Here is a 22649-nt window from a genome sequence, read left to right on the forward strand (position 1 = left end):
CTGCCGGGTTCCCCGCTCGTCCGGCTCCGCGAGGAACCGCGAGTGACGGAGCCTGCCGGGTTCCCTGCTCGTCCGGCTCCGCGAGGAACCGCGAGTGACGGAGCCTGCCCGGTTCCCCGCTCATACAGCTCCACAAGGCATTGAGAGTGATTGCACCTGCCGGTTTCCCTGCTCATATGGCTCCGCAAGGCACTGCGTGCGATCAAGCCCGCCAGGTTCCCCCTCATATGGCTCCGTGAGGCACCGTGAGTGACCAAGCCAGTCGCGTTACCTGCTCAAACAGCTCCACGGTGTACTTGGTGGGGAAGGTTGGAGGGGGTGGAGGGCTCGCCCGCCCATTGTCGTGGCAGGCCATGGGGATGCTGTTCACTGAGCGCCCGGTGTTATAGTTGCACTCCAGTGTGTAGCTAGGAAACACAAGGGAAGCCCATGTCACTTCATCCACACCACGAGGACCAGCACTGTCCCCATTACTATTCCCAGGCTCCAGAGACATGCACCCAGAGCAAACGACACGACACCCCTCTCAGCATCTCCGAGGGGCACCTCTCACCGGCAGCCCTCACTGAAACAGGACCACTGTCCTGACAGCAGGACAGCCAGGACCACCATTCTCATTGCAGAGGTGAGCAGCCCTTTCCCAGCACGTCTTGCTACAAACCCCTTCCCTGAGCACAGCAATCCTTGGCGGGGGGGCCACCTCCCACTGCATCAGCACGGCCCGTGCTGGGGCCGTCTCTCTAAGGCAGGGCCCAGACGCACAGCTGCAGTCCCTTGTTATTGGTTCTATTACACACGCTCCGAGACCCCCGCTGCGCTGGCAGCTGCACACACATAGCCCCTCTGGACTAATTACACAAGACAGACCATCAAATTAGGCCTGAATAAAGACTGGGAGTGGATGGGTCATTACACAAACTAACTTCCCCCTGCGGTTACTCACACCTTCTTGTCAACTGTCTGAAATGGGCCACTCTCATTCCCACTACAAACGTGATTTTTCCTCCCTTCATATTCTACTGTTAATTGAATTGTCTCGTTAGACTGACCCCAACTTGGTAAGGAAACTCCCATCTTTTCATGTGCTGTATATATATCCAGCTTACTGTATTTTCCACTCCATGCAGCTGATGAAGTGGGTTCTAGCCCACGAAAGCTTATGCCTAAATAAATGTGTTAGTCTCTGAGGTGCCACAAGGACTCCTCGTTGTTTTTGCTGATACAGACTAACACGGCTCCGCTCTGAAACCTACACAAGACAGAGACGCTCAGGGAGGCAATGGGACCTGTCCAAGGTCACAGCTGGGTAGTGACAGAGCAGATGTCCTATGTCCTGTCCACACGGCTTCCTGGTGCCGACCAGCTGCTCTCCTTCCTCCTGCAGCCAGACAGCCTCCTCTAAAGAATGGAGGTGGCTCCAGGTGGGAGGAGCCAAGCCGAGACCAGGACTGGTTTCCAAGCATCCCAGCTCTGCTGAGCACTCCCCCCAGGAAGCGGGGCGCAAGGAGCCAGGAGAGGGAACTCACTGCACGCCCCATCACTGCACTCTAGTTGTAGCAGGAAAAGCCAGAGCCTTTTTTCAGGACTCCCGAGCCCTCCCCTGAAAGCAGCAGGGCTAGCGGCACCTGCATGCAAACAGCTCCGAACGCCCAGGGCCTGCAGAGCCAAACTAAACAGACAGGCAAACTTCAATGCCAGCAACCCCCAGCGAGAGGGGAGGCTCAGCCAGCCCCCCGTGTGGGGGCAGGGCACCCACAGCAGCACCCGCTCCCACCTGGACTCACAGCAGGGGTGACTGAGCTTATCACAGCAAGTAGCCAGATCTCAGCTATGGCCACTGAAGCCATATGGTGGAACCCTAGTGCTGGGATTCCAGGTCCTGGCTGGTTCCTACTAACACTGAGCCTCTGGGCTGGGCCCCACTGCTGGCCAGCCCACATGGAGCCGCTGCAGGGCCAGGCACAGGCAGGCAAGAGAGGTGGGCATGGCAGGGCACCAATCCTTGCTCTTGCCTATGCCGGGCATCAAACGGAGCTTACGCCTTTCTGGCAGAGCCTGTGCAGACCCCAGGCTGGCCCCATATGCTGGCCATGGAGCCACGGAGCATTTCCTCTACAGCCACAGCACTGGTTCAGCCCAGTGTCCCGCTGCGTGGTGATGTGGGGGAGCAGCTGCTCTAAACCAGGTGGTGCTGACACTACGCGAGCAGCCTGAAGGGCTGGGGAGAGCTCCCGCGAGGGGCCCGCACACCTGTGAATGATGCCCGAGGCCTTGTAGATAGCCACTCGTCCACTGCCCTCCTTCGACTGCCCGTCCCGCTTGTCTCTGGCGTACATGTTCTTCTCCGAGAAGTTGCAGCCCATGAAGTCAAAGTGAGCTGAGTTCAAGGAGATGAGTTTCGGGAACAGCATATTTTCCACCTACGGGTTGAGAGAGGCAGACAGAGGTCGGGCAGTGCCCACATGGTGCGGGCACACCGCTGGCTCCCGAGGCAAGCCAAGTACTGCTAAGAGACACAGCTGACTGGAGCACCACGAACTCCAGTGTCACTGCAGCTCAGTACCAGGCTCTCAGGCCCTGAGTTGTACTGCACATTTCTCCTCCCCGTCAGCCAGCCCAGCCCCCCACTCCAGCCAGATGCACCTCTCCTGCTTCCCCCCAGCCTGCGCACGCCCCCCGAATCCCCACGCATTTATGCCAGCCTTGTGCCAACCCCCATCCTGAATTCTCCCCCTCCGGCCTCACCCCATGCTGAACTCAATTTATGTCTGGGTTTAAAAAGCAGGACTCCCCCTTTTCCCAGCCCTGGGGGAGGCAGCAGGCGCCAGGGTGACAGAATCCCCCCACTGCTGAGCGGCCGCCGCCCCTGCCCTCACCTGGGCGTTCTCCTCGCTGAAGCTGTTGCCATACATGAAGCAGCCGCGCTTGGAGGCGTGCCCGTGCAGATCCACGTAGTACGCCAGCCCGCTCTCCTGGGGCAGGACGGCTTCCAGGGGGGTCTCGGCTTTCCTCTCACAGTGCTCCCCGGTGGGCTCCGAAGGCAGGATCCACACAGCTTGGTCCTTGTTCCCCAGCTCGACAGCAGGTGCTTCCAGCGGCTGGGGGTCCTGAGAAAGCGTGAGATAGGTGCTGGGGTGGTTGCGGAGGTTGTTGGCTTTCTCCAGCTCCGACAGAGGAGCCTCCGGGGCCAGGGTGCAGTTGTAGATGGAATGGTGGGAAGATTTTGTGCTTAGCGAGGTGGAGGTGAGCGGGGAGGCATGTGCCCTCCAGTCGGGAGCGCCGGATGGGCCACGGCTGTGGATGTGATGGTAAAGGAGCACGGCTTTGGCTCCGAACACAGCAGGGTGCAGCTCTGCATCAGGGCTCAGATACTGGCGGTTCAGGTTCACCCCCCGGGCATCGGTTCTGCAGAAGGGAAAGGGGAAACATGACACCTACCTGTCCCCAGCTGGATGCTCTCTGCCGGGCACTGCAGGCCTCAGGGCATGCTGCCGAAGCAGGGGCTGGGCCCAGAGTCCTTCCCATGGATCTCCTCCCCCACCCTGCGGTGGGCCAGCAAATGCTACCCTCCACCCCCAGGGCTGGACAGAGCATGCAGCAAGCTGCTGGAGGCTCCACTGAGGCTGAAGGAGCCATCATCAGACCTTCACAAGGCACAGAGGCAACTCAAAGGGGGCAGCACTGCCTCTTCAGGGAGATCGGGGGAGTTACTGAAGGAGAAGGCCTTCTGGCCCTCCCAGAGGCTCCCCTTCTCCCCCCGCAGCACTCACTCCTTCAGCTTAAGTCACTGCAAGGAGAAGCTCGTATCTCCAGGGGTTCAGACCATGCTGCGGGGTCTAAAGCTCAGCTACAGACACCCTGCCCTATTCGCCCATCCCCACTCACTTGTACCAGCTCGAGGGGGCCCCTGGCCAAGAGACAACCCATTGCTACCAGACTCTGGAGCGTCTCCCCTTCCTGAATGGCTGGTTGTGCTCACAGATAGTGGTGCTGCAGCTCCTTCAGTGGCCAGCAGGAGCTGCTGTTGTGACACACCACAGCTCAGAGCCCGGCTACCAACTAAGTCACAGCTCGAAGGGAGCGGCCAGGTGTGCGTCAGACACAGCCCTGCTCTCTCGCAAGGCCAACGAGGCGGCGAGCTGCAGCCCTCCCACCAACAGGCTCTGTGCAGGCTGGACCTTGGGGTCAATCAGCAGTGTCTGCTGCCAACTGGAGCCCTGCTCACAAGCAGCACGTCTGCTCCTGACACCGTGCGCGGCAGGCGCTGGGGAGGTCAGCCACTCAGGCAGGAAAACCTGGAGCTCTGCTCCGGGCCAGTGATTCTTGCCCCTTCGCTCTAAGCTCTGCACATGGTTTGGCAAGTGACTGAGGCTACCAAACACCTGGGTGGGATCATGGACTTTAAACGTGTTTGTGTCCCTCTGGAGATATGTAGCGGGCTCCAAACTAGAGCTGGCCCTGACCCGAGCGTCATGGGCTCTAAACTCTGCCAAACTCAGCTCCTGCCTCACTGGGAGGTTCTGATGCAAACAGAACCTGTCAACAGCTCAACCCAGGCTGGTTCCCAGCTGCCCCGGAGCTGGCGTCTAGCTCTGTTCATTACCGCCAGCCCCCCAGCGCTCCTGCCAGCACGCGAGCCTAGCCTCTGCCTCCAGGGAGGTATGCAAGAGAGAAACCCAGCCCAGCAGGGGCGGGGGCAGCATCCGCAGTCAGCACAGCTCTCACCGGTAATGGCCTCGCACCACGCCATCCGGGTTCAGCATGGGGATGAGCTTGAAGACAAACATGCGCCTCAGCATCTGGGCTCGGGGATCGTCCTCCCGCAGGATGAACTCCAGGAAGCCATTGAAGACGAAGCTGGAGGGCGTTTCCCCTGGGTGAACTCTGCTGCTCAGGAAGAAGACCTAGGGGAGAGACATTCAGAGCTACCGACTGTTCCCTTCCCAACCTTGCACGACACACCCAGCCGCTCTGGAGCTCCAGCCACTGTCAGCCCAGGGACTGCACATTTCCCAGGGCTCCACCCCACATCCCACCCCAAGAATCTGGCCCACCGGTGCCGGGTGCGAGCCCAAGCTCACCGCATCTGAACACTCCAAGCAGGTTCCGTTTCAATGGGCGGCAGCAGTCAGAAAAGCTAACAGAATGTTAGGAACTGCTAGGAAAGGGATAGAAAATATCATCCTGCCACTATCTAAATCCAAAACCTCCTCCTCCACCACCTCAGTCTGGGACAGTTCCTCAGATTTGTCACCTAAAAAGAAAATGGCTCAGGTGGGGCAATCTCCCTCTGCAGTGAAGGCCAATGCAAAGAATTCGTTTAGCTTCTCTGCAATGGCCTTGTCTTCCTTGAGTGCTCCTGGGTTACCTAGGGAGCTGGTGGAATCTCCTTCCTTAGAGGTTTTTAAGGCCCGGCTTGACAAAGCCCTGGCTGGGATGATTTAGTTGGGAATTGGTCTGCTTTGAGCAGGGGGTTGGACTAGATACCTCCTGAGGTCTCTTCCAACCCTAATCTGCTATGATTCTATGATCGTCCACTGGCCCCACTGACTGGCTGGTTTTGCTCTTACTTTTTGTGTCTTTTGCTAGTTGCTCTTCAGATTCTTTTTTGGCCTACCTGATTATTCTTTTACACTTGACTCGTCAGAGTTTATGCTCCTTTCTATTTTCTCAGTAGGATCTGACTTCCAATTCTTAAAGGATGCCTTTTTGTCTGTAACCGCCTCTCCTACTCTGTTGTTTAGACATAGTGCTATTTTAACCTATAAGACCATAAGAACAGTCATGTTGGGTCAGACCAAAGGTCCATCTAGCCCAGTGGCTCTCAAACTTTTTTTTACTGGTAACCCCCCATTATAAATTAAAAACACTTTTTATATATTTAACACCATTATAAATGCTGGAAGCAAAGCAGGGTTTGGAGTGGAGATTGACAGCTCACGACCCCCCAGGCAATAACCTCACGACCCCCTGAGGGGGCCCGACTCCCAGTTTGAGAACCCCTGATCTAGCCCAACAGCACCCAGTGCCAGGTGCCCCAGAGGGAATGAACAGAACAGGGAATCATCAAGTGATCCAGCCCCTGTCACCGGTTCCCAGCTCCTGGCAAACAGAGGCTAGGGACACCATCCCTGTCCAGCCTGGCTAATTGCCATTGATGGACCTATCCTCCATGAATATACCTAGTTCTTTTTTGAACCCTGTTATAGTCTTGGCCTTCACAACATCCTTTGGCAAAGAGTTCCACAGACTGACTGCATGTTGTGTGAAAAATACTTTTTTGTTTTAAACCTGCTGCCTATTAATTTCATTTGGTGACCCCTAGTTCTTGTGTTACTTTCTCCACACCAGGCATGATTTTACAGACCTCTATTATATCCCCCCTTACTCATCTTTTTTCCAAGCTGAAAAGTCCCAGTCCTATTACTCTCTCTTCATATGGAAGCTGTTCCATACCCCTAATAATTTTTGTTGCCCTTTTCTGTACCGTTTCCAATTCCTATATATCTTTTTTTTCAGATGGGGTGACCATATCTGCACGCAGTATTCAAGCTGTGGGTGTACCATGGATTTATATATAGGCAATATGATATTTTCTGTCTCATTATCTATCCCTTTCCTAATGATTCTCAACATCCTGTTCACTTTTTTGACTGCCGCTGCACATTGAGTGGATGTTTTCAGAGAACTATCCACAGTGACTCCACGATCTCTTTCTTGAGTGGTAACAGCTAATTTAGACCCCATTATTTTATATGTTGAGTTGAGATTCTGTTTTCCAATGTGAGTTTCTTTGCATTTATCAACACTGAACTTCATCTGCCATTTTGTTGCCCAGTCACCCAGTTTTGTGAGATCCTTTTGTAGCTCTTCGCAGTCTGCCTGGGACTTAACCATCCTGAGTTTTGTATCATCTGCAAATTTTGCCACCTCACTGTTTTTTGGTCCTCTGTTTTTTTTATTTGGGGGCTCAAATTAAGTGTGTACTTTCTTATGGCGTTTTTAAAGCATTTCCATGCAGCTTGCAGGCATTTCACTCTTGCGACTATTCCTTTTAATTTCCGTTTAACTAATGTCCTCCTTTCTGTGTAGTTCCTCTTTTCGAAGTTAAAAGTGACTGTGATGGGTTTCTTGGTATTACCCCGCCAAAAGATATTACATTTAATACCGTTATGGTCACTATTACCGAGCGATTCAGCTATATTCACCTCTTGGACCAGACCCTGTCAGCCACTTAAGACTAAATCAAGAATTTCCTCTTCCCTTGTGGGTTCCCAGACTAGCTGCACCATGAAGCAGCTATTAATGGTGTCTAGAAATGTTATCTCTGCATCCCATCCTGAGGTGAATCAGTATGGGGATAGCTGAAATCCCCAATTATTACTGAGTTTTCTAATTTTATAGCCTCTCTAGTCTCCCTGAGCCTTTCACAATCACTATCGCCATCCTGGTCAGGTGGTCGGTAATACATCCCTACTACTATATTCTTGTTATTCAAGCTTGGAATTTCTATCCATGGAGATTCTATGGTTCAGTTTGTTTAATTTAAAATTTTCACTATATGTGACTACGCTTTCTTTCCCATATAGTGCCACTCCCCAACCAGCGCAACCAGTTGTCATTCCTGTATATTTTGTACCCTGGTATTACTGTGTCCCATTGATTAGCGTTCCACCACATTTCTGAGATGCCTATCAGCATCGAATATCCGGCACTCGAGGTCACCCATCTTAGTATTTAGACTTCTAGCATTTGTATACCAGCACTTACATTTGTCACTATTTAGTTGTCTGCATTCATTTGATGTCATTGAATGGGGCTCTCTTTCATTGAATGGTTTCTCTTCAGATCCTGCCTGTACTTTATTAACTTCTATCTTCTCCTCTTTACTGGGATATAGGTTATCCCCGTTAATACGTCTTCCTCTAAGGGATGTTTCCCACCATGAGGACAAGGCTGTTCCCTGCATCCTCCGTGCTTGGACTCAAGGAACTGCCAGGGGGCAGACATGCCAGCAAGCAGGACAGCCAGTCTGCTGGCAGGATGTCCGTCCCAGGGCTCCCAGGCAGTCCAGTCCCCATCCCCACCCAGAGGCAGCCAGCGACTCACCCTCTTCCCTGCAAAGCAATGCGGACGAGGAGTGGCTTCGTCAGGGAATACGTTGTCCAGCCTGGGCTCGCGCTCCTCCCTCATGCCATGGCACGAGGTGACGGTGAGCAAGTCCACCCGCAGATTGTCCAGGGAGTGGCACAGCAGCTCTCGATGGTAATAGATGGAGTCGAGGGTGCTGCGGGGGGGAGATGCAGAAAGGCCCTGAAGAGCAGTTGTGACAGTCGAGGAAGGAAGGGCAGCTCCCCCCACATACCAGCTGAGCACTCCTGGAAAAGGGAATCCCAGGCCTCAGCACTAGGGAGGGGTACCCACCTTCCCAGCCAGGGGACAGGCCCCATCAAGGAGGACTAGCAGAGTCCCACCTGAGTTTGGAAGGTGGCCACCAATCCAAGCAGCGGGTGTCCTGCCAACAGCCTTCCCAGGCTCCATTCTGCATTCCCTTTGGGAGGAAGTTACCTTCTCCTGGCTTCCCTCAGTGCCTGCTCTCCTCCCATCCCCCAGAACAGTTCTGGGGCCCCTGGGTGAGGCCTCCAGCCTGGCTTGGCTATCCAGTCTAAGTGCAGGAAGCCCTAAGCCACCCTGCTCTCGTCTAGTTCTGAGTCTTGCCTGGAATCTGGAGCCCAGCCCTATGTACCACTTCTTTATTATTTCCACTGCAGCAGCGCCCACAGGCCACTCAGGACCATCGTGGGTGATGCACAAACATGTACGGAGACACTGCCCTCGCCCCACGGCAGAGCAGACACCCCAGCTCGTGTAACTCGCAGGTGGAGGGAGTGGGTGAGGGAGGCAGGTGCTCAGGATGATGGGGCCATGGGCACGTTTTGCAGGTTTGAGAGTGGTGGGTTGTGTCAACAGGAGGCACTGGACTCACTGGTCCCTGCCAGCTCCCTACCAGTTCAGCCTACAGATCGCCACAGGTGCATTTTTTTAGGTTTTTAAGGTCAGGTTTGACAAAGCCCTGGCTGGGATGATTTAGTTGGGGACTGGTCCTGCTTTGAGCAGGGGGTTGGACTAGATACCTCCTGAGGTCCCTTCCAACCCTGATATTCTAAGATTCTATGATCTTGGGGAGGGTGTTAAGGAAGGACCCGGTTGCCTCTTTACAGATCAGTTCAAGGAGGGCACTGCCTGTGGGAGGGGCAGCTGGATGGGTAATAAAGGCTGGTGCTGCTTGCAGGAGGAGGGGTGCCCTAGTGAGACAAGAGCAGGCCAAGGAAGGAGCAGAGTTGTGCAAGGAGCGACAAGCAGCTTGCACAGGGTACAGAGGACGCAGTGCAGGGATCCCGAGGGGCTGACACGGCCAGAGTGATGGCCAGGAAAATGAGCTCTCAGCAACAGCATTCTGGACAGACCCAAGAGGCACCCAGGAGGCCAGAGAAGAAGAGGCAGCAATAACCAAACAGGGCAGACGAGGAATGGCCTATGGGGACGAAGTGGACATTTTTGAAATATTTGTATGAAGCCGGTGTGTGCCTCAGTTTCCCCTATAAGTAGCAGTGTTACCCAGTGAGGGGAAAGGGACTGTTTGCTCTCAGGGAGGCTGGGAGACGTAAGTGTGAATGGCGCCCAGTGGTCTGAGCTGGGATGGGACACTGGTAAAGGACTGGCTGAGGTAGACCCCTATCCACGGAGAATCCGAGAAGACAACGGCAGATCCAGTCCCCAGGACATTTACCTCTGGCAACCCTGGCTCCAGAGGCAGATGGATTTCCCCATCTCTCAGCAAGGAGGCTGAGCCATGTTCCCAGCTCGAGAACAATGGACTGGGGAGGTGTGAGGATAAGAGGTGGGGGCTGGAGACAGAGCTTGAACCACGGGAGTCACTGCAGCTGGGCTGGACGCTGGCTGACCAGGCTGGGCCGGGCTGGGCCGTGTGCCAGGTGACCAATAAACCCGCCTGGTTTCACAGCGCTGGGTGAGTGTCCCTGCAGACACTGGGCGAGGGGCACTGATCCGTGAGGAGAGGACACGTCTCCCCCAGGGTCTGGCTCAGTGGAACTTCCTAAACCAGGCTCACAACGTGAAGCAGGGGGTCTGCAGGCTCAGAGGCCCAGTTTTGGGGGAGGGAGGGGGAAGCCTTGTGGCTTACCCTGGAGGAAGAGTGGGACCCCTGGGGGGTCTGGCATACTGTAGGGGTTCCTCCCAGAGACCATTCCAAAGCTGGGGTGCGGCACAGACCCCGTGGCTCCCTGACACCTGTATGAGGCAATAGGGAAGGTGGTGAAAGGCTGCACCTTGGACCGCTGTACAGAAAGCAACAAGCAGCCCTGGCCTGGACGTGCAGGTCCAGAGCCAGAGGAATCACAGGTGATGCCCACAGGACAGAGGGTGGTGGTGAGTAGGAGCAAGGAGGTGATTGTCCCTCCTTATATGGCACTGGGGAGACCGACACTGGAACATGGCGTCCAGCTCTGGAGTCCACATTTTAAAAAATGTTGAAAAAAGAGAGTGCAGAAAAGAGCCACAAAAATGATTCAAGAGCCAGAGGAAATGCCGTCCAGTGAGAGACCGGACGAGCTCCAGCTGCTAACATGATCAAAACGATGACAGAGGTGCCTTGAGTACAGTGTGTCAGTACCTGCCTGGGGAGAAAATACTATGTCCCAAAGGGCTCTTGAATTTAGCAGGAAAAGGCATAAACACAAGCCACCAGCTGGAAGACAAATTCAAATGAGAAGTAAAACATTTTTTAAACACTGAAGCCTTGTCTACACTACGGGGGGGGGGGGGGAAACCGATCTAGTTAAAACAACTTCAGCTACGTTATTCATGTAGCTGAAGTCGACGTACTTAGCTTTACATACCGCGGGGTCCACACTACGCGATGTCTCCCGTCGACTCCCCTTGCACTTCTCGTTCAGGTGGAGTACAGGAGTCGACGGGAGAGCGATCTGCGGTCGATTTAGAGGGTCTTCACTAGACCCACTAAATTGACGGCCGATGCATTGATCGCTGTGCATCAACCCCTGGTAAGTGTAGACAAGCCCTGTGGGTGATTAACCCTGGGAACAAGCTGCTGAGGGAAGTCTCTTGATGGTTTTCTGGGAAATGCCTGAGCCAAACACAAGCTGTTGGGCTCATTACAGGGGTAACTGGTGATGTTTAACAGCCTGCGATACACAGCAGGTCAGATGGAATATCCAATGGGCTCTTCTTACCTTAAACTCTTTCCCTGATAGAGTAAAGGATGCAGTTACAAGAGAATGGGGAAAGCCGAGGGAAGATCACGAATGCAGCTGAACCTGTTACATTTCAGCTGACAGTGAGAGCTGTGAGCGGAGCTGAGCAGTAAACTTGTGAGAACGGGATGACCCTGGTAACTATAGGCCTGTCATCTCACAGCAATCCCGGGCAATATCATGGTATGGGGCTCATTAATAAAGAATTAAAGGAGGATAATATAATTAATGGGTTTAGGAAAAACAGATCCTTTCCAAATAACCTGATCTCTTTCTTTGATGAGATTACAAGTTTGGTTGATAAAGGGAATAGTGTTCACCTAATAGACATCTCTAAGGCATCTGACTTGGTACCACCTGACATTTTAATTAAAAACTAGAATGACATACAATTAGCCAGCTTTTAATCCATTTACTGTGTGCCAGGTTATCTGTAAGCAGAGAATCGTCATCGAGTGGGCGTTTCCAATGGGTTCCCAGAGGGATCCGTTCTTGGCCCTAAGCTATTTAACATTTTTATCAATGACCTGGAAAAAACCAAAATCATCATTGATAAAGTTTGCCGATGACACAAAAATTGGGGGAAATGGTAAATAGCGAAGAGGACAGGTCACTGAATCAGAGCAATCTGGATCACTTGGTAAGCCGTGCGCAAGCAAACAGTATGCATTTTAATACAGCCAAATGTCAATGTGTACATCTAGGAACAAAACCGGCAGCCATTCTTACAGGCTGGGGGACTATCCTGGCAGGATTCTGGGGGCTGTGATGGAGAACCAGCTCAAGACGAGCTCTCAGTGCAAAGCTGTTGCTAAAAGAGCAAATGCCATCCTGAGGGGATTTGAGTAGGAGTAGAGAGGTTATTTGACCTCAGTACTTGGCTCTGGTGCAACCTCTGCTGGAATCCTGTGTCCAATTCTGGTGTCTCCAATTTAACAACATTCTTCTTGAATTGTGGCGTGTGCAGAGAAGAGCCACAAGAATGATTCTATAATTAGAAAACCTGCCTTATAGCCATAGATTCAATAGACTGAGGGCACGTCTTCACTACCCGCCGGATCGGCGGGTAGTAATCGGTCTATCGGGGATCGACTTATCGCGTCTAGTGAAGACGCAATAAAATCGATCCCTGATGGCTCTGCCGTCGACTCCGGAAATCCACCGCGGCAAGAGGTGGTAGCAGAGTCGACGGCGGCGCGGCAGCGATCGACTTGCCGCCGTCCTCACAGCCAGGTAAGTCGACCTAAAATACGCCACTTCAGCTACGCTATTCACGTAGCTGAAGTTGCGTATCTTAGGTCGACCCCCCGCTGTAGTGTATATCTAGCCTTAGTTTCTTGAGTCTAACAAAGAGAAGGTGAAGGGGTGACTTGATCACAGTCTGTAAGTACCTACAGGGGGGAAACTTCTTTGATAATGGGGGCTCTGCAATCTATCAGAGAAAGGTCTAACATGATCCAAGGGCTGGAGATTAAGTCTAGACAAACTCAGACTGGAAATAAGGTATAAATTATTAACAGGGAGAGTAATTAACCACTGGAATATTTTTCCAAGGGTCGTGGTAGATTCTCCATCACTGACAATGTTACGACATCTCCCTGGCTTCAGGCTCTTTCCGTGCACCTGGCTGTAATCTCTCCCTCAGCCCCTTCCCTCTCGCTAATTGCTCTAAAACATTTAACACTTCTTTAACTGCCAGTTTGTGTCTCTGGTTTATCCTTCCATCTCCCCGACACTCTCTTCCTCTTCTGGTCTATCGTCCCCCTGTCCTTCCCCACCCCCAATTCCATTTCACAGCATACAGACTTATTCTTTCCCCAGGCTTTTTGATCTCAGCAGTACTCCTGTCCTCCCTGGCCCTCTCCTCCCCCAAGGAGCATCTAGGCACCAGCTGACCTGAAGGATTCTTCCCTCTGCGCTCTGGTGACAGCAGCCCAGAGACCCTCCCATCACCTAGCCAGCCCCTATGAATGGCCCAGCCCTAGTGCTCCTCTGTTGGTCGTGCTCATTTTGAGGCCTCTGCTGGGGAGGCTGTAACTTCTGCTCCTGCCTGAGAGCATGGGAGTGGAAAAGTCAGGTGAAGTCTCTGCTCAGCTGTTGCCCCAATACAGGGATGCACCGAGAGACCAAAGACCAAGTCAAAAGGAAGGGGAGCAGCTGGATCAAGCTGCCGCGGGCCAATCCTCTGGTGCCCCTCTTTCGGATGTCTATATGATCTAGGTGGGTGTGGGGGACACAGCTGGAAGCATGGATTCAAAACAGACTGAGCTACTGAATTCAAAGGGAGGTGTGGAGAGGGAAATCAGGTTGGGCACTGCAGAGCCCTGGGGAGGGAGCCATCAGTCCAGAACACATGCAGAAGGCAGGAAGCCATGCATACAAGCAGTGTACATGTCTAGGGCCAGCTCTGGCTGCCGGCGTCCAGCAGGACTCAATCTGAAACAGAGCCATGACATGAAGAATCCCAGGCTATAGAACACAAGGGATGTGGCGGGAGAGCTGGCAGCTAAGCTTAAAAGTGGTGTTCTGCCCCACTACTGGTTCGCCACTATCCATTGTATAACAAGACGGGGGGATGTAGGTGAGTGGTGGTCTAATGTCCCCAGGATCCTTCAGGCTGGGGGGCATCAGGCATCTGATACCCAGCCCACTTGCTTCAAAACAGAAGGGGGGTGAGGACAGGAAAGAGACGAAGGCAGTCACCATGACGATGCCGTGAACAGCCTGACAGATCAGGTGTTGCTAAGGCTAACAGATCACATATGAAAGAAAACAAATCCTTAATGGCAAAAGGGCCCAATCAGAGGGCTCAAATTCAACCCAAGGTTCTTCAAGGACTCCAGGCCAAAGGATCAGCATAAGACACAGGAGCATTCTGCCCTGGGGGCGCTGGCTGACACTGCCTGAAAGGGCCCTTTGCAAGCAGCGCTCCAAGAGAAGCAAGTTGAAAGTTGCAGACAGGCTCTCTCGGGAGGGCTGGATGCCAGCTTCAGAGGCTGGAGAGATGACATGAGCACAGGCAGAGAAGGTCGACAAACACAGTTCTCCCCCAAGCCCCTCGGCACTTCCATTCAAGAGATTCCCAACATAGATTAAGGCAGGAATCCAAGGAAAATACGCAGAATGTCTGAATTCTACAACCCTGCCCATCACTGGCTCTTCAGGGAACGCTCTCCATTCCCAGAAAGCACCCGGGGCAGGCTGCGACTGGTTCCCTCCAGTGGGACAGGAGCAGACAGCTTGCTGTTGGCTCTTCTAGTCAGGTGTCCTGCCATGGGCACCACCCCAAGACCTGTGGAAGGACCTGAGCTTTCAAGAGGACATTGACTCTTCAAAAGCAGCAGAGGAGTCTGGTCTGGGATCAGGAGAGAGGAAACTTGCTCAGCCAAAAGGAAAAGGCGGCTCCAAATTCTCAAGGAGACCCCCGCGACCCCCGGGAGGGAGAGTGAAGCAGCAGGAAGCACAACCAAGTATCACACAGGGATTTCCCACTCACCAGCCTGACAGAGCAGGGAGCACTGGTATTAGGAGGCCAAATTCATCCCTAGGGCAACGCCCTGGACTTCAGCAGCATGGGATGAATTTGTGTAACTCTCAGGCTAGATATGTAAACATGGAGCAACTGGCTGGATTCATAGTTCAGTTTCCTCTCTCTTTCTAAAGCTCCAAGTGAGAGGTCTCTGCTCTGGCTCCTGCACGCCCTGTCAAACCAGAGCCGAAGAAAGGCCAGGGGCTGTCATGGAACTGCAGCTCTTTGAGCTCAGAGACCACAGGTTTCATGGGCAGCATCAACTGCCTTTTCATATCCTGCTAATTTCTTCGATTCCCTGAAACCTCCCTGGAAAGCCATCAGCAGAGGAATGACATTCACAAGGTCACTGAGAGGAGTGAATGCCTTTCATTTGCCTTGAGATAAAGAATTACTTTCTGCTTGCCTAAGGAAAATGGTTTAGGTCTATAACAGCAGAGTATGGAAGAGCCTCCGGGCCAGGAAGCAATAGAGGTGGGAGAGACTGCAACACAGAACAGTGCTGCAGAGATCAGAATGAGCTTCTGAGAAAGGGAGCAGAAGCAATTCCCAGAAACAGAGGAGGGTCTCTGGTGCGAGCGCCATGCAGCCAGAATACCTGGTGCTGACGATCAGCCCCAGGAGGTACGGACCTTCCCTGGGATCGGGCTGCCGAGGGGAGGGAAAAGGTCTGTGTGAGATGATGCTCTGCAGCCAGGAAGCTAAAAAGGAATGAAGCCTTTGCTTAGCCAGGTCTCCTAGAACCTCTCTCAAAAGGCAGCGTTGGGGGCAGCAGCGGTTCCACTCCCTCCTTCTCCACATTACAGACCCTCCGTCACCTCTGCTCCTCAGTATGAAACACTGAGGCTGCGAAACCAGGGATGCTACAGACCGCCGCTGCCCGTCCCCTACACTTGGGTCCCAGGCGGCTGAGAGCTATGGAAATTAGTGATCCACTCAGGACCCACCCACAGGGAACGCACGGAAGCTGGTCTGACCTTGGGATCGAGAATGCTGTTCCCGGAGGAGACCCGAAATAAAGCCCAAAGGGCACCCTCTGCTCACCTGCCCCCTCGCCAAGAACCACTCATTTGGGAACCAAGGGGTGCAGATAAAACGGCTGTGGCTGCTCATTCCAGAGCTGAGATAAGAGACACAAGCCCACGGCAGCTAACAAGAGAGCAGCTGGCACAATTTCCCCAACTCCCCACCCAGGCAAGAACCACTGCAACAGGTACGCTTGAACAGAGCCAACATATCAAGGCTGGAGGAAGACAGGCAGAGAGGGTAACAAGGGTGGTGCGCACCTGCTGGGTGACATGTATTTACACTCCTCGAAGCGGCTGTCCAGCTGTGCCAACATCTCCTGGCACTCCGTGTATGAGAAGGGGTAACAGAAGGCAAAGTAGGTGGTGGTGCCACGGTACTCCAGGAAGCGGTGCACAAAGGACAGCACAAACTGGGTCTCCATCATCTGGGACAGACACACACAAAGCAGATGCTGAGCAGCTAGCATGGCTCCCAGGAGTAGAGAACCATGAGCCTGCACCATCATCCTCCTTGGGGCACACAGCATGGCACATATGGCTACTGGCTGGCATCCTACAATGCATCTCATTGTACCTAAAAATATGCCCATTTCCCCCCCCACCCCCAGCTCTAGCATTATAACCAGTACTATAATCACCACGAAACAGTGGCTGCAGTTTGCAGTCAAACCCACAATTGAAGCAGCTTCCACCTATCTTTGCTCTGAATCCCTAAGGAGCCCAGACACCACCGCCTAGGAAAACAGGCTCTGCCTTACCGGATCAGACATTTGGTCCATCTCACTTTGCTGCCTCCCAACAGCAACGACCAAGACTTGAGACTTCAAAGGAAGGTGAAAAGTCCCAAAATGCACCAGGCCAATTGTGCAAAACTGTCCAGGAAAGAACAGGGGACCCCTTCCTGTCCCCTCCGGTGATCTGCTGAGACCCAAAGTCTGAAATACTGTTAGCCCATGTGTGACAAAGTGGGAGTGTTCTTAACGTTTTGTCTGAATACTGCGTGTGTGCCTCAGTTTCCCCCATATGTTACTCAAGCATCTAGGTGGTGGGACAAGAGACCCTTAGAGGGCAGGTGTGACTGCCTGGGTCAGACAATGGCCGACACTCTGTATCCTGGCAATTGAGAGCCAGGGCCCATCCTCTGCAAGAGCCAGCTGGAGATGCTGGAGAACAAAGTGAGAGAGGGAGGCCAGGTGCCCTGTTTGCCCCGGGAAAGAGACAAAGGCCGGAGGACGGGCAACTGGGCATGACAGAGGCTGGGCTGCTGGAAGCTGGTCAGTCAGCGGTTGGGGGACTGAAAAGGGGACAGCCCAGGGTTCAGGGCTTAGGACTGTGCCCTCCCAGGATGGACTTTGCTGAATGTTTCTAATTTCTGTGCTTACAAGCTCTGTTCTACGCTATGTTCCCAACAACTAATAAACCTTCTGTTTTCCACGCTGGCTGCAGAGTTGGGGGGTGTGTAAGGCTTCCCCAGGTGTCCCATCCAGGTGGACTCACTGCAGGGAGTCCAACGCTCCGAGGTCAGACTCAGGAGGCACTGAAGCCGAGGAGGTTTGCCCTAATGAGAATGTGCCCTGAGAGCACTACTCCTGTCTGACTGCATTCAGAGCTGTTCCAGAGCACAGAGACCGGGACTCCGGGACACCATCTGAACCTGTTCAGCTGCAAATGTTGATGTCATCTAATTATCCAGCTGCAACATCCCACCCCTTCCATAATATATTTTTTGATAAGGTTAAATGCCCAAGCATTTGGGGTTGTTTTTTGGGAGGAAGGAAAGGCATGGAAATGGGACAGGCCACCTCAGGAAATCTGCAATGGAATTAAGAGCCTTTCAACTCTTGCTTGGTTGCTAAAACAAACCAAGCTCAGAGTAACAGTCACCAAGAGTCACAATCCAAGGGTTACTGGTTTTCAGTCCATCCCCAGCAACAACTGTACACATAACAAAGACCAGCCTCTCCAAAGGCCAAGTGCTGAAGGAGCCAAAAGACCAAACTCACTGCAAAGGTGTGCATGTCAGGGCAGGGACAAGGCCCATTAGTGAAGCAGTGCATGTGTCAGTGTGACTGCTGTCCTGCTGCTGCCCAGGTTGTGTCTCTGCCCCCCTCACCTCCACCAACCCTTCAGGGACTCTCAATCTGGCAGTTTTCAATTCATGTTTTTTTTTTTAAATACGGAACTATCTTAACAATCGCATTTCAGTTCGGAAGGCTGTTTCCCAGCTATCGTTACAACTGAAGGATTAGAGAAAAAATATCTTCCGTTTGCAGGAGGAGTTTCCTGGGCGTGACCCTGGTAAACCAGGTGCCAGCTCTTGCCAAGGCTGTAGGCGTCAGCTGAGCACTGACAAATTCATAGCTGGAAAAGAGCCCAGCCCACCTGTATGTTAATATTGTTTGAGATGGGGGCTGAACTTGTAAGAATGTGTTTAGTCTCTATAAAATGCTTGTAATAGCCTGTATCCTGTGCTATAAGGTCATAAGTAAGTTTTGATTTACAAGTGTAAAAATGCCTGCTCTGAACTTGTGAACCTAGGCAGGAAAAGTGACCCCCACACCATCCAGAAGAACTATCGAGACTAAATGGGCCATTGTGGAACATCACAATGCAAAGACCAGTGTAATGGCTTTCTTACAACCATGAAGGTGCTACATGCGTCCCATCAGCTTGAGGTCTGGAAGAGGGAACTAGAGATAGCTGACAAGAAGTTTTTTCATCTCTTTGCTATCTGAACTCTTACAAGGGCTGAATTTAAGAAACAAAAAGCAGAGATCCCCGGGTCACCCTGGGTTAGCCCTAAAAAGACATTCAGTTCTGACAGATTACTACATCTCTGTCACCTTGTGGAGCCATAGAATGAACTCGTGTGTGTATATGTTGCCTGCTTTAATCTGTAAATACTGTAATTCTTTTTTCCTAGTTAATAAATCCTTAGTTAGTTTACTATAGGATTGGCTACCAATGTTGTCTTTGGTGTGAGATCTGAGGTACAAGTTGATCTGGGATAAGCAACTAGTCTCTTGGGACTGGGAGCAACCTGAATATTTTGTGATTTTTGGTATAAGTGATCATTTAGCACTAAATCCAGCTTGCCTGGGTGGCAAAAGAGACTGGGAGTGCCCACAGGGACTGTCTGACTCCATGGTAAGACTGTTACAGAGACCCAGGAGTTCACATTTTCCTTTATGAAGTTAAACCCTCTCTTACATGCTGCTCATTGAGCCAAAGAGAATGCTAAAGAGTCACAAAGCTGCAGACAGGACCTGACCCCAACGCACCAATCCACCGTCAACTCCACGCAGCAGCATCCCCCGACGCGCTCACTGCACGGATACCTCGAAGGTGGGCCGCTCCCGGATGCGCTCCCAGCGGGGCCTGACAGGCAGGGTCCTAACGAAAGGCGACATGCCTTGGGAATAGAGTTTGCTCTGCTTGTTCATGTTCACGATGTTGATTTTGATCAGCTTGCCTGGCGCTCCTCCCTTCACACTGAAATAAAACCAGGATCTGAAAATGCCACAAAGAGGACCAGGTCAGTCTGTCCGCTGAGTCATCGAGCTGACATTCTTCTATCCCACAGACAGGCTCTGTCTGCTACCCCACCACAACTCTGGTGCTGGGGCACCAGCACTGGCAGTAAGGTCAGAACCCGAATTGGACTCCAGCATTAAGTCACCTCAGCAACCTCAGGCTTCCTGGAGTAAGAGTGCAGCATAATCAGAGAAGTGGGCATGTAAAAGTGTCTCTTTTCTACAAAGCTACCCACAGCAGCTCAGCCACCTGGATCTCTAGGGACTCGAGGGACTGATTCTTTCCCTGTTAGCGCTGCAGAAGCCGACTGTGCTACAGGAGAACCTGAATACTAGTCTGCCGTGGGTATCGTCCCCAGAATTGCCAGCTAAGCATCCTCCTGCGAGAAGCTTTACTCTTAGCACGGATGCAAGAGGCAGTGAGGCCCTAGAGGGATTCTCGGAGTGCCAGAGCGGGCGCTCTCTTTGGTTTCTCTGTGCTCTTTATGCACTTTGGGTAGAAGGCAAGGAATGGCCAAGGAACAGAGCCACATGCTAAAAAACTGCCAGGATTGGCATGGCTCCAGCTGTTAGCTCATGTCGGCCTTGCCTCCTGGCACAGGGAGAATGAAAGGAAGGCTCATCAGGAGAAGCTCCACCATCCTCCCAAGCCCCTTTACCTGTTCCCATTTTCATACTCCGTTTCAGCACAGTCAGGCTTGGTCCACACATTGAATTCATAGTCAGCCGTGGGCAGGGAGCTGCCAAACACCGCAGACACAGTAGTGCTGCTGCTGTTGTTCCCAGCTACGTCCCCTTCTCCTTCCTGGTGTTCCACCTTCTCCACATGGGCCAGGTTCCCTGAGTCAAACTTGGAACTGAACAAGAGGCCGCCGCAGCGTATCTCCATGTTTAGTCCCCCACCGAGAGTGCGATTTCATCCTCTTGTCTGCACCAAGGCTGCTGCGGGGCTGTCCCTGAGAGCTGAGGAGCGCAGAAAACAACCCAACCATTAGAAGCTCCTCCCTAGCCACCGCTAACTTGTGATCATTGTACCGAACCTTCCTGGTTCCAGGGCCTCATCCTGCTCCCTCACTGAGACCCTCAAAGTTTTGCTACAAACACATGAATTGAGCTAGCAAGTTATGCCCCTACACAAATTGCATAGCACACCACTCCTTGCCAGACTATGTGGCCATCCACATACCTTCCCTTGCCTCCTGTTTGTTCAGCTCAGGCTGCATGTGGGGCCTGAAGTGAGACTGGAGGCTATCTGGGGCACTGACTGGTTTTCTATATGTCCTATACATGTGAGCCCACTATTCAGCACCGTAAAAGTACTCGTTACGCTTCCACAGCACCTTTTAGCCTGAAGGATCCCGCAGCATTTGGCAAACTTAAACTGACACACAACAGCAGGAGCTGCGGGGAACTCGTTGCTTTTCAATCTCAGGCCACTTATTTAGGTGCTTAAATATGGATTTAGGAGCTTAACTTTAGGCACCCACTTTTGAAAATCTTAACCAAAGAATAACAATAACACCCGTTGAGAGGTGTGAAGAGAAGGTAGAAAGAAAGAAAACAGTTAAAGTTGCCAAGCCTAGGAAAGGCACAGAGCTTAATTATAACAGAGAGGGACACCCTCGAAGAGAGAGAGCTCCCCTCTTTTCTCCTGACAGCAATCTGAGAGGAAACCATTGACAGACTTGTGAAATGAACACAAGGAATCAATCCACCCCTGAAATCACAAGGAATGGATTTAGTCTAAAGCCTTTATACGCTGAAGACATCTTATATAAAAATGACTTTTGTTTTCTTTTGGGGGGGGGGGCAGAGGGGGAACAGTGAGGAGAGGAAGAATCTAGGAAGGTTTTGGGCCATCACATTTCCACAAAGGAGGAGATCACAGTCACACATTTGCAAGAGACAGTATTGAGCTCCAAAACTTCAGGATGAAATCCAAGTTGAAGCTCCATGGTTCACCTCCCTATGCACCAATCCGTTGTGCTGAAGGAAACGGGCCCGGCAGTGAGAGGTCAGCTCAGGGTATCCCATTTGTTACCTGCTGGATGAAACAGGCTTCCAAATATAGATGTTTTGCTCACGGATCCTCCTCTCTCCTGCTTTTTATGGTTCTAAGTCCAAATCATTGTTCAAGCTGGCCAACCTACGGGGTGAAACACAACACGACTCAAAGGCATTTCAATATTATGGGGCGCAATCGTACCTAGTAACCTCGATCAAACGGCAGCAACCGGTTACCGGGGGGAAAGGGAGAACTCTTCCCACGGGCTCTTTGGGAAGGACAGGGCCGGCTCCAGGCACCAGGCACCCAAGCTGGTGCTTGGGGCGGCACCTGGAGGGGGGCGGCGGCGCGGCCGGAGGCTTTTTCGCCTGGGGTGGCGAAAAAGCCAGAGCCGGCCCTGGGGAAGGAGACGGATGGCAAGCAGGGGGCAGAGATTTCTGCCGCTGGGGCAGACCAGTGCACAGAGCATGGCCTGGGCCATCAAAGCAGCTCTCCAGCCCTGGCAGGGCCCGAGACACCGGCCCCCAAAGCACACCCTGCTGGTGACCTGCTGACTAGTTTCCAGACGCGGGGAGAGCTGGAGATCCCCCGGCTCCCGAGCCCAGCGCCCGCTTCCAGCCACACCCGCTCGCCACACGGCCGCCGCTCCCGTCCCGGCGGGACTGAACGGACGAGGAGGCGAGTGAGCGGCGGTGCCGCGCCCCAGCCCGGCGAGAAGCGCGGAGCCCCCCCCTCCCTCGGGCACAGACTGGGCAGGGCCCCGCGCTGGGCCCGGACACCTCCGGAACCGGCCCTGGGGTCCCGCAGCCCCGGAGCCGGAGCCGCAGGGACACCGGGGGGGCACAGAGCGCGTCGCCTTGTCACAGACATGACGGGGGGGGGCAGGAGACCGGCAACAGCACATCGCGGGCAGTTGCGCCGAGCGCGCGGGGGGCGGGACCGAGGGGCAGTTGCGCGCGGGGGGCGGGGCCGAGGGGCAGTTGCGCGCGGGGGGGCGGGGCCGAGGGGGGGTTGCGCGCGGGGGGGGGGGGGGCAGTTGGGATCGCTCGCGCTACCAGGCCCCGGTAGAGGAGCCGCAGCCGGAGTCTCTCACCTCCACCTGCCGGGCCCCGGCAACCCGATCCTCACCGCTCCCCGGAGCCCGGCCCCGCTCGAGACCCAAACAACGGCCGGCCCGACAACAACAACGCGCCCGCCCATTGGCCGGCCCCCTCCCGTCAGAGCAACGCGTCCGCCCATTGGCCGGCCCCCTCCCCTCAG

The 22649-nt window shown here is 53.4% G+C and overlaps 1 protein-coding gene across 7 annotated transcripts in view; it reads right to left on the reverse strand.

The window, feature by feature from the left end:
- The window catches only part of AGBL5 (ATP/GTP binding protein like 5), a 46527-nt gene extending 23946 nt beyond the window's left edge, over nucleotides 1-22581 (reverse strand). For 3 of the 7 annotated variants that reach the window (XM_026658915.2, XM_026658911.2, XM_029913225.1), the window contains exons 1-10: nucleotides 22483-22575; nucleotides 21426-21530; nucleotides 20044-20347; nucleotides 19190-19361; nucleotides 16110-16276; nucleotides 8110-8287; nucleotides 4726-4904; nucleotides 2877-3405; nucleotides 2251-2420; nucleotides 272-407 (exon numbers count right to left, since the gene is read on the reverse strand). In XM_026658915.2, coding sequence (XP_026514700.1) covers nucleotides 272-407; nucleotides 2251-2420; nucleotides 2877-3405; nucleotides 4726-4904; nucleotides 8110-8287; nucleotides 16110-16276; nucleotides 19190-19361; nucleotides 20044-20273 — 1761 coding nt within the window. In that variant the 5' untranslated portion in view covers nucleotides 20274-20347; nucleotides 21426-21530; nucleotides 22483-22575. Of the gene's footprint in view, nucleotides 1-271; nucleotides 408-2250; nucleotides 2421-2876; nucleotides 3406-4725; nucleotides 4905-8109; nucleotides 8288-16109; nucleotides 16277-19132; nucleotides 19362-20043; nucleotides 20348-21425; nucleotides 21531-22444 lie in introns of those variants that run through there. The other 4 variants (XM_026658914.2, XM_026658916.2, XM_026658912.2 and 1 more) reach the window with 4 other exon arrangements.
- Nucleotides 22582-22649: the final 68 nt, after the last annotated feature.

The sequence above is a fragment of the Terrapene carolina genome, unplaced genomic scaffold (genome assembly GCF_002925995.2).
Source record: "Terrapene carolina triunguis isolate 2854851 unplaced genomic scaffold, T_m_triunguis-2.0 Scaffold523, whole genome shotgun sequence".
Taxonomy (NCBI): Eukaryota; Metazoa; Chordata; order Testudines; family Emydidae; genus Terrapene; species Terrapene triunguis.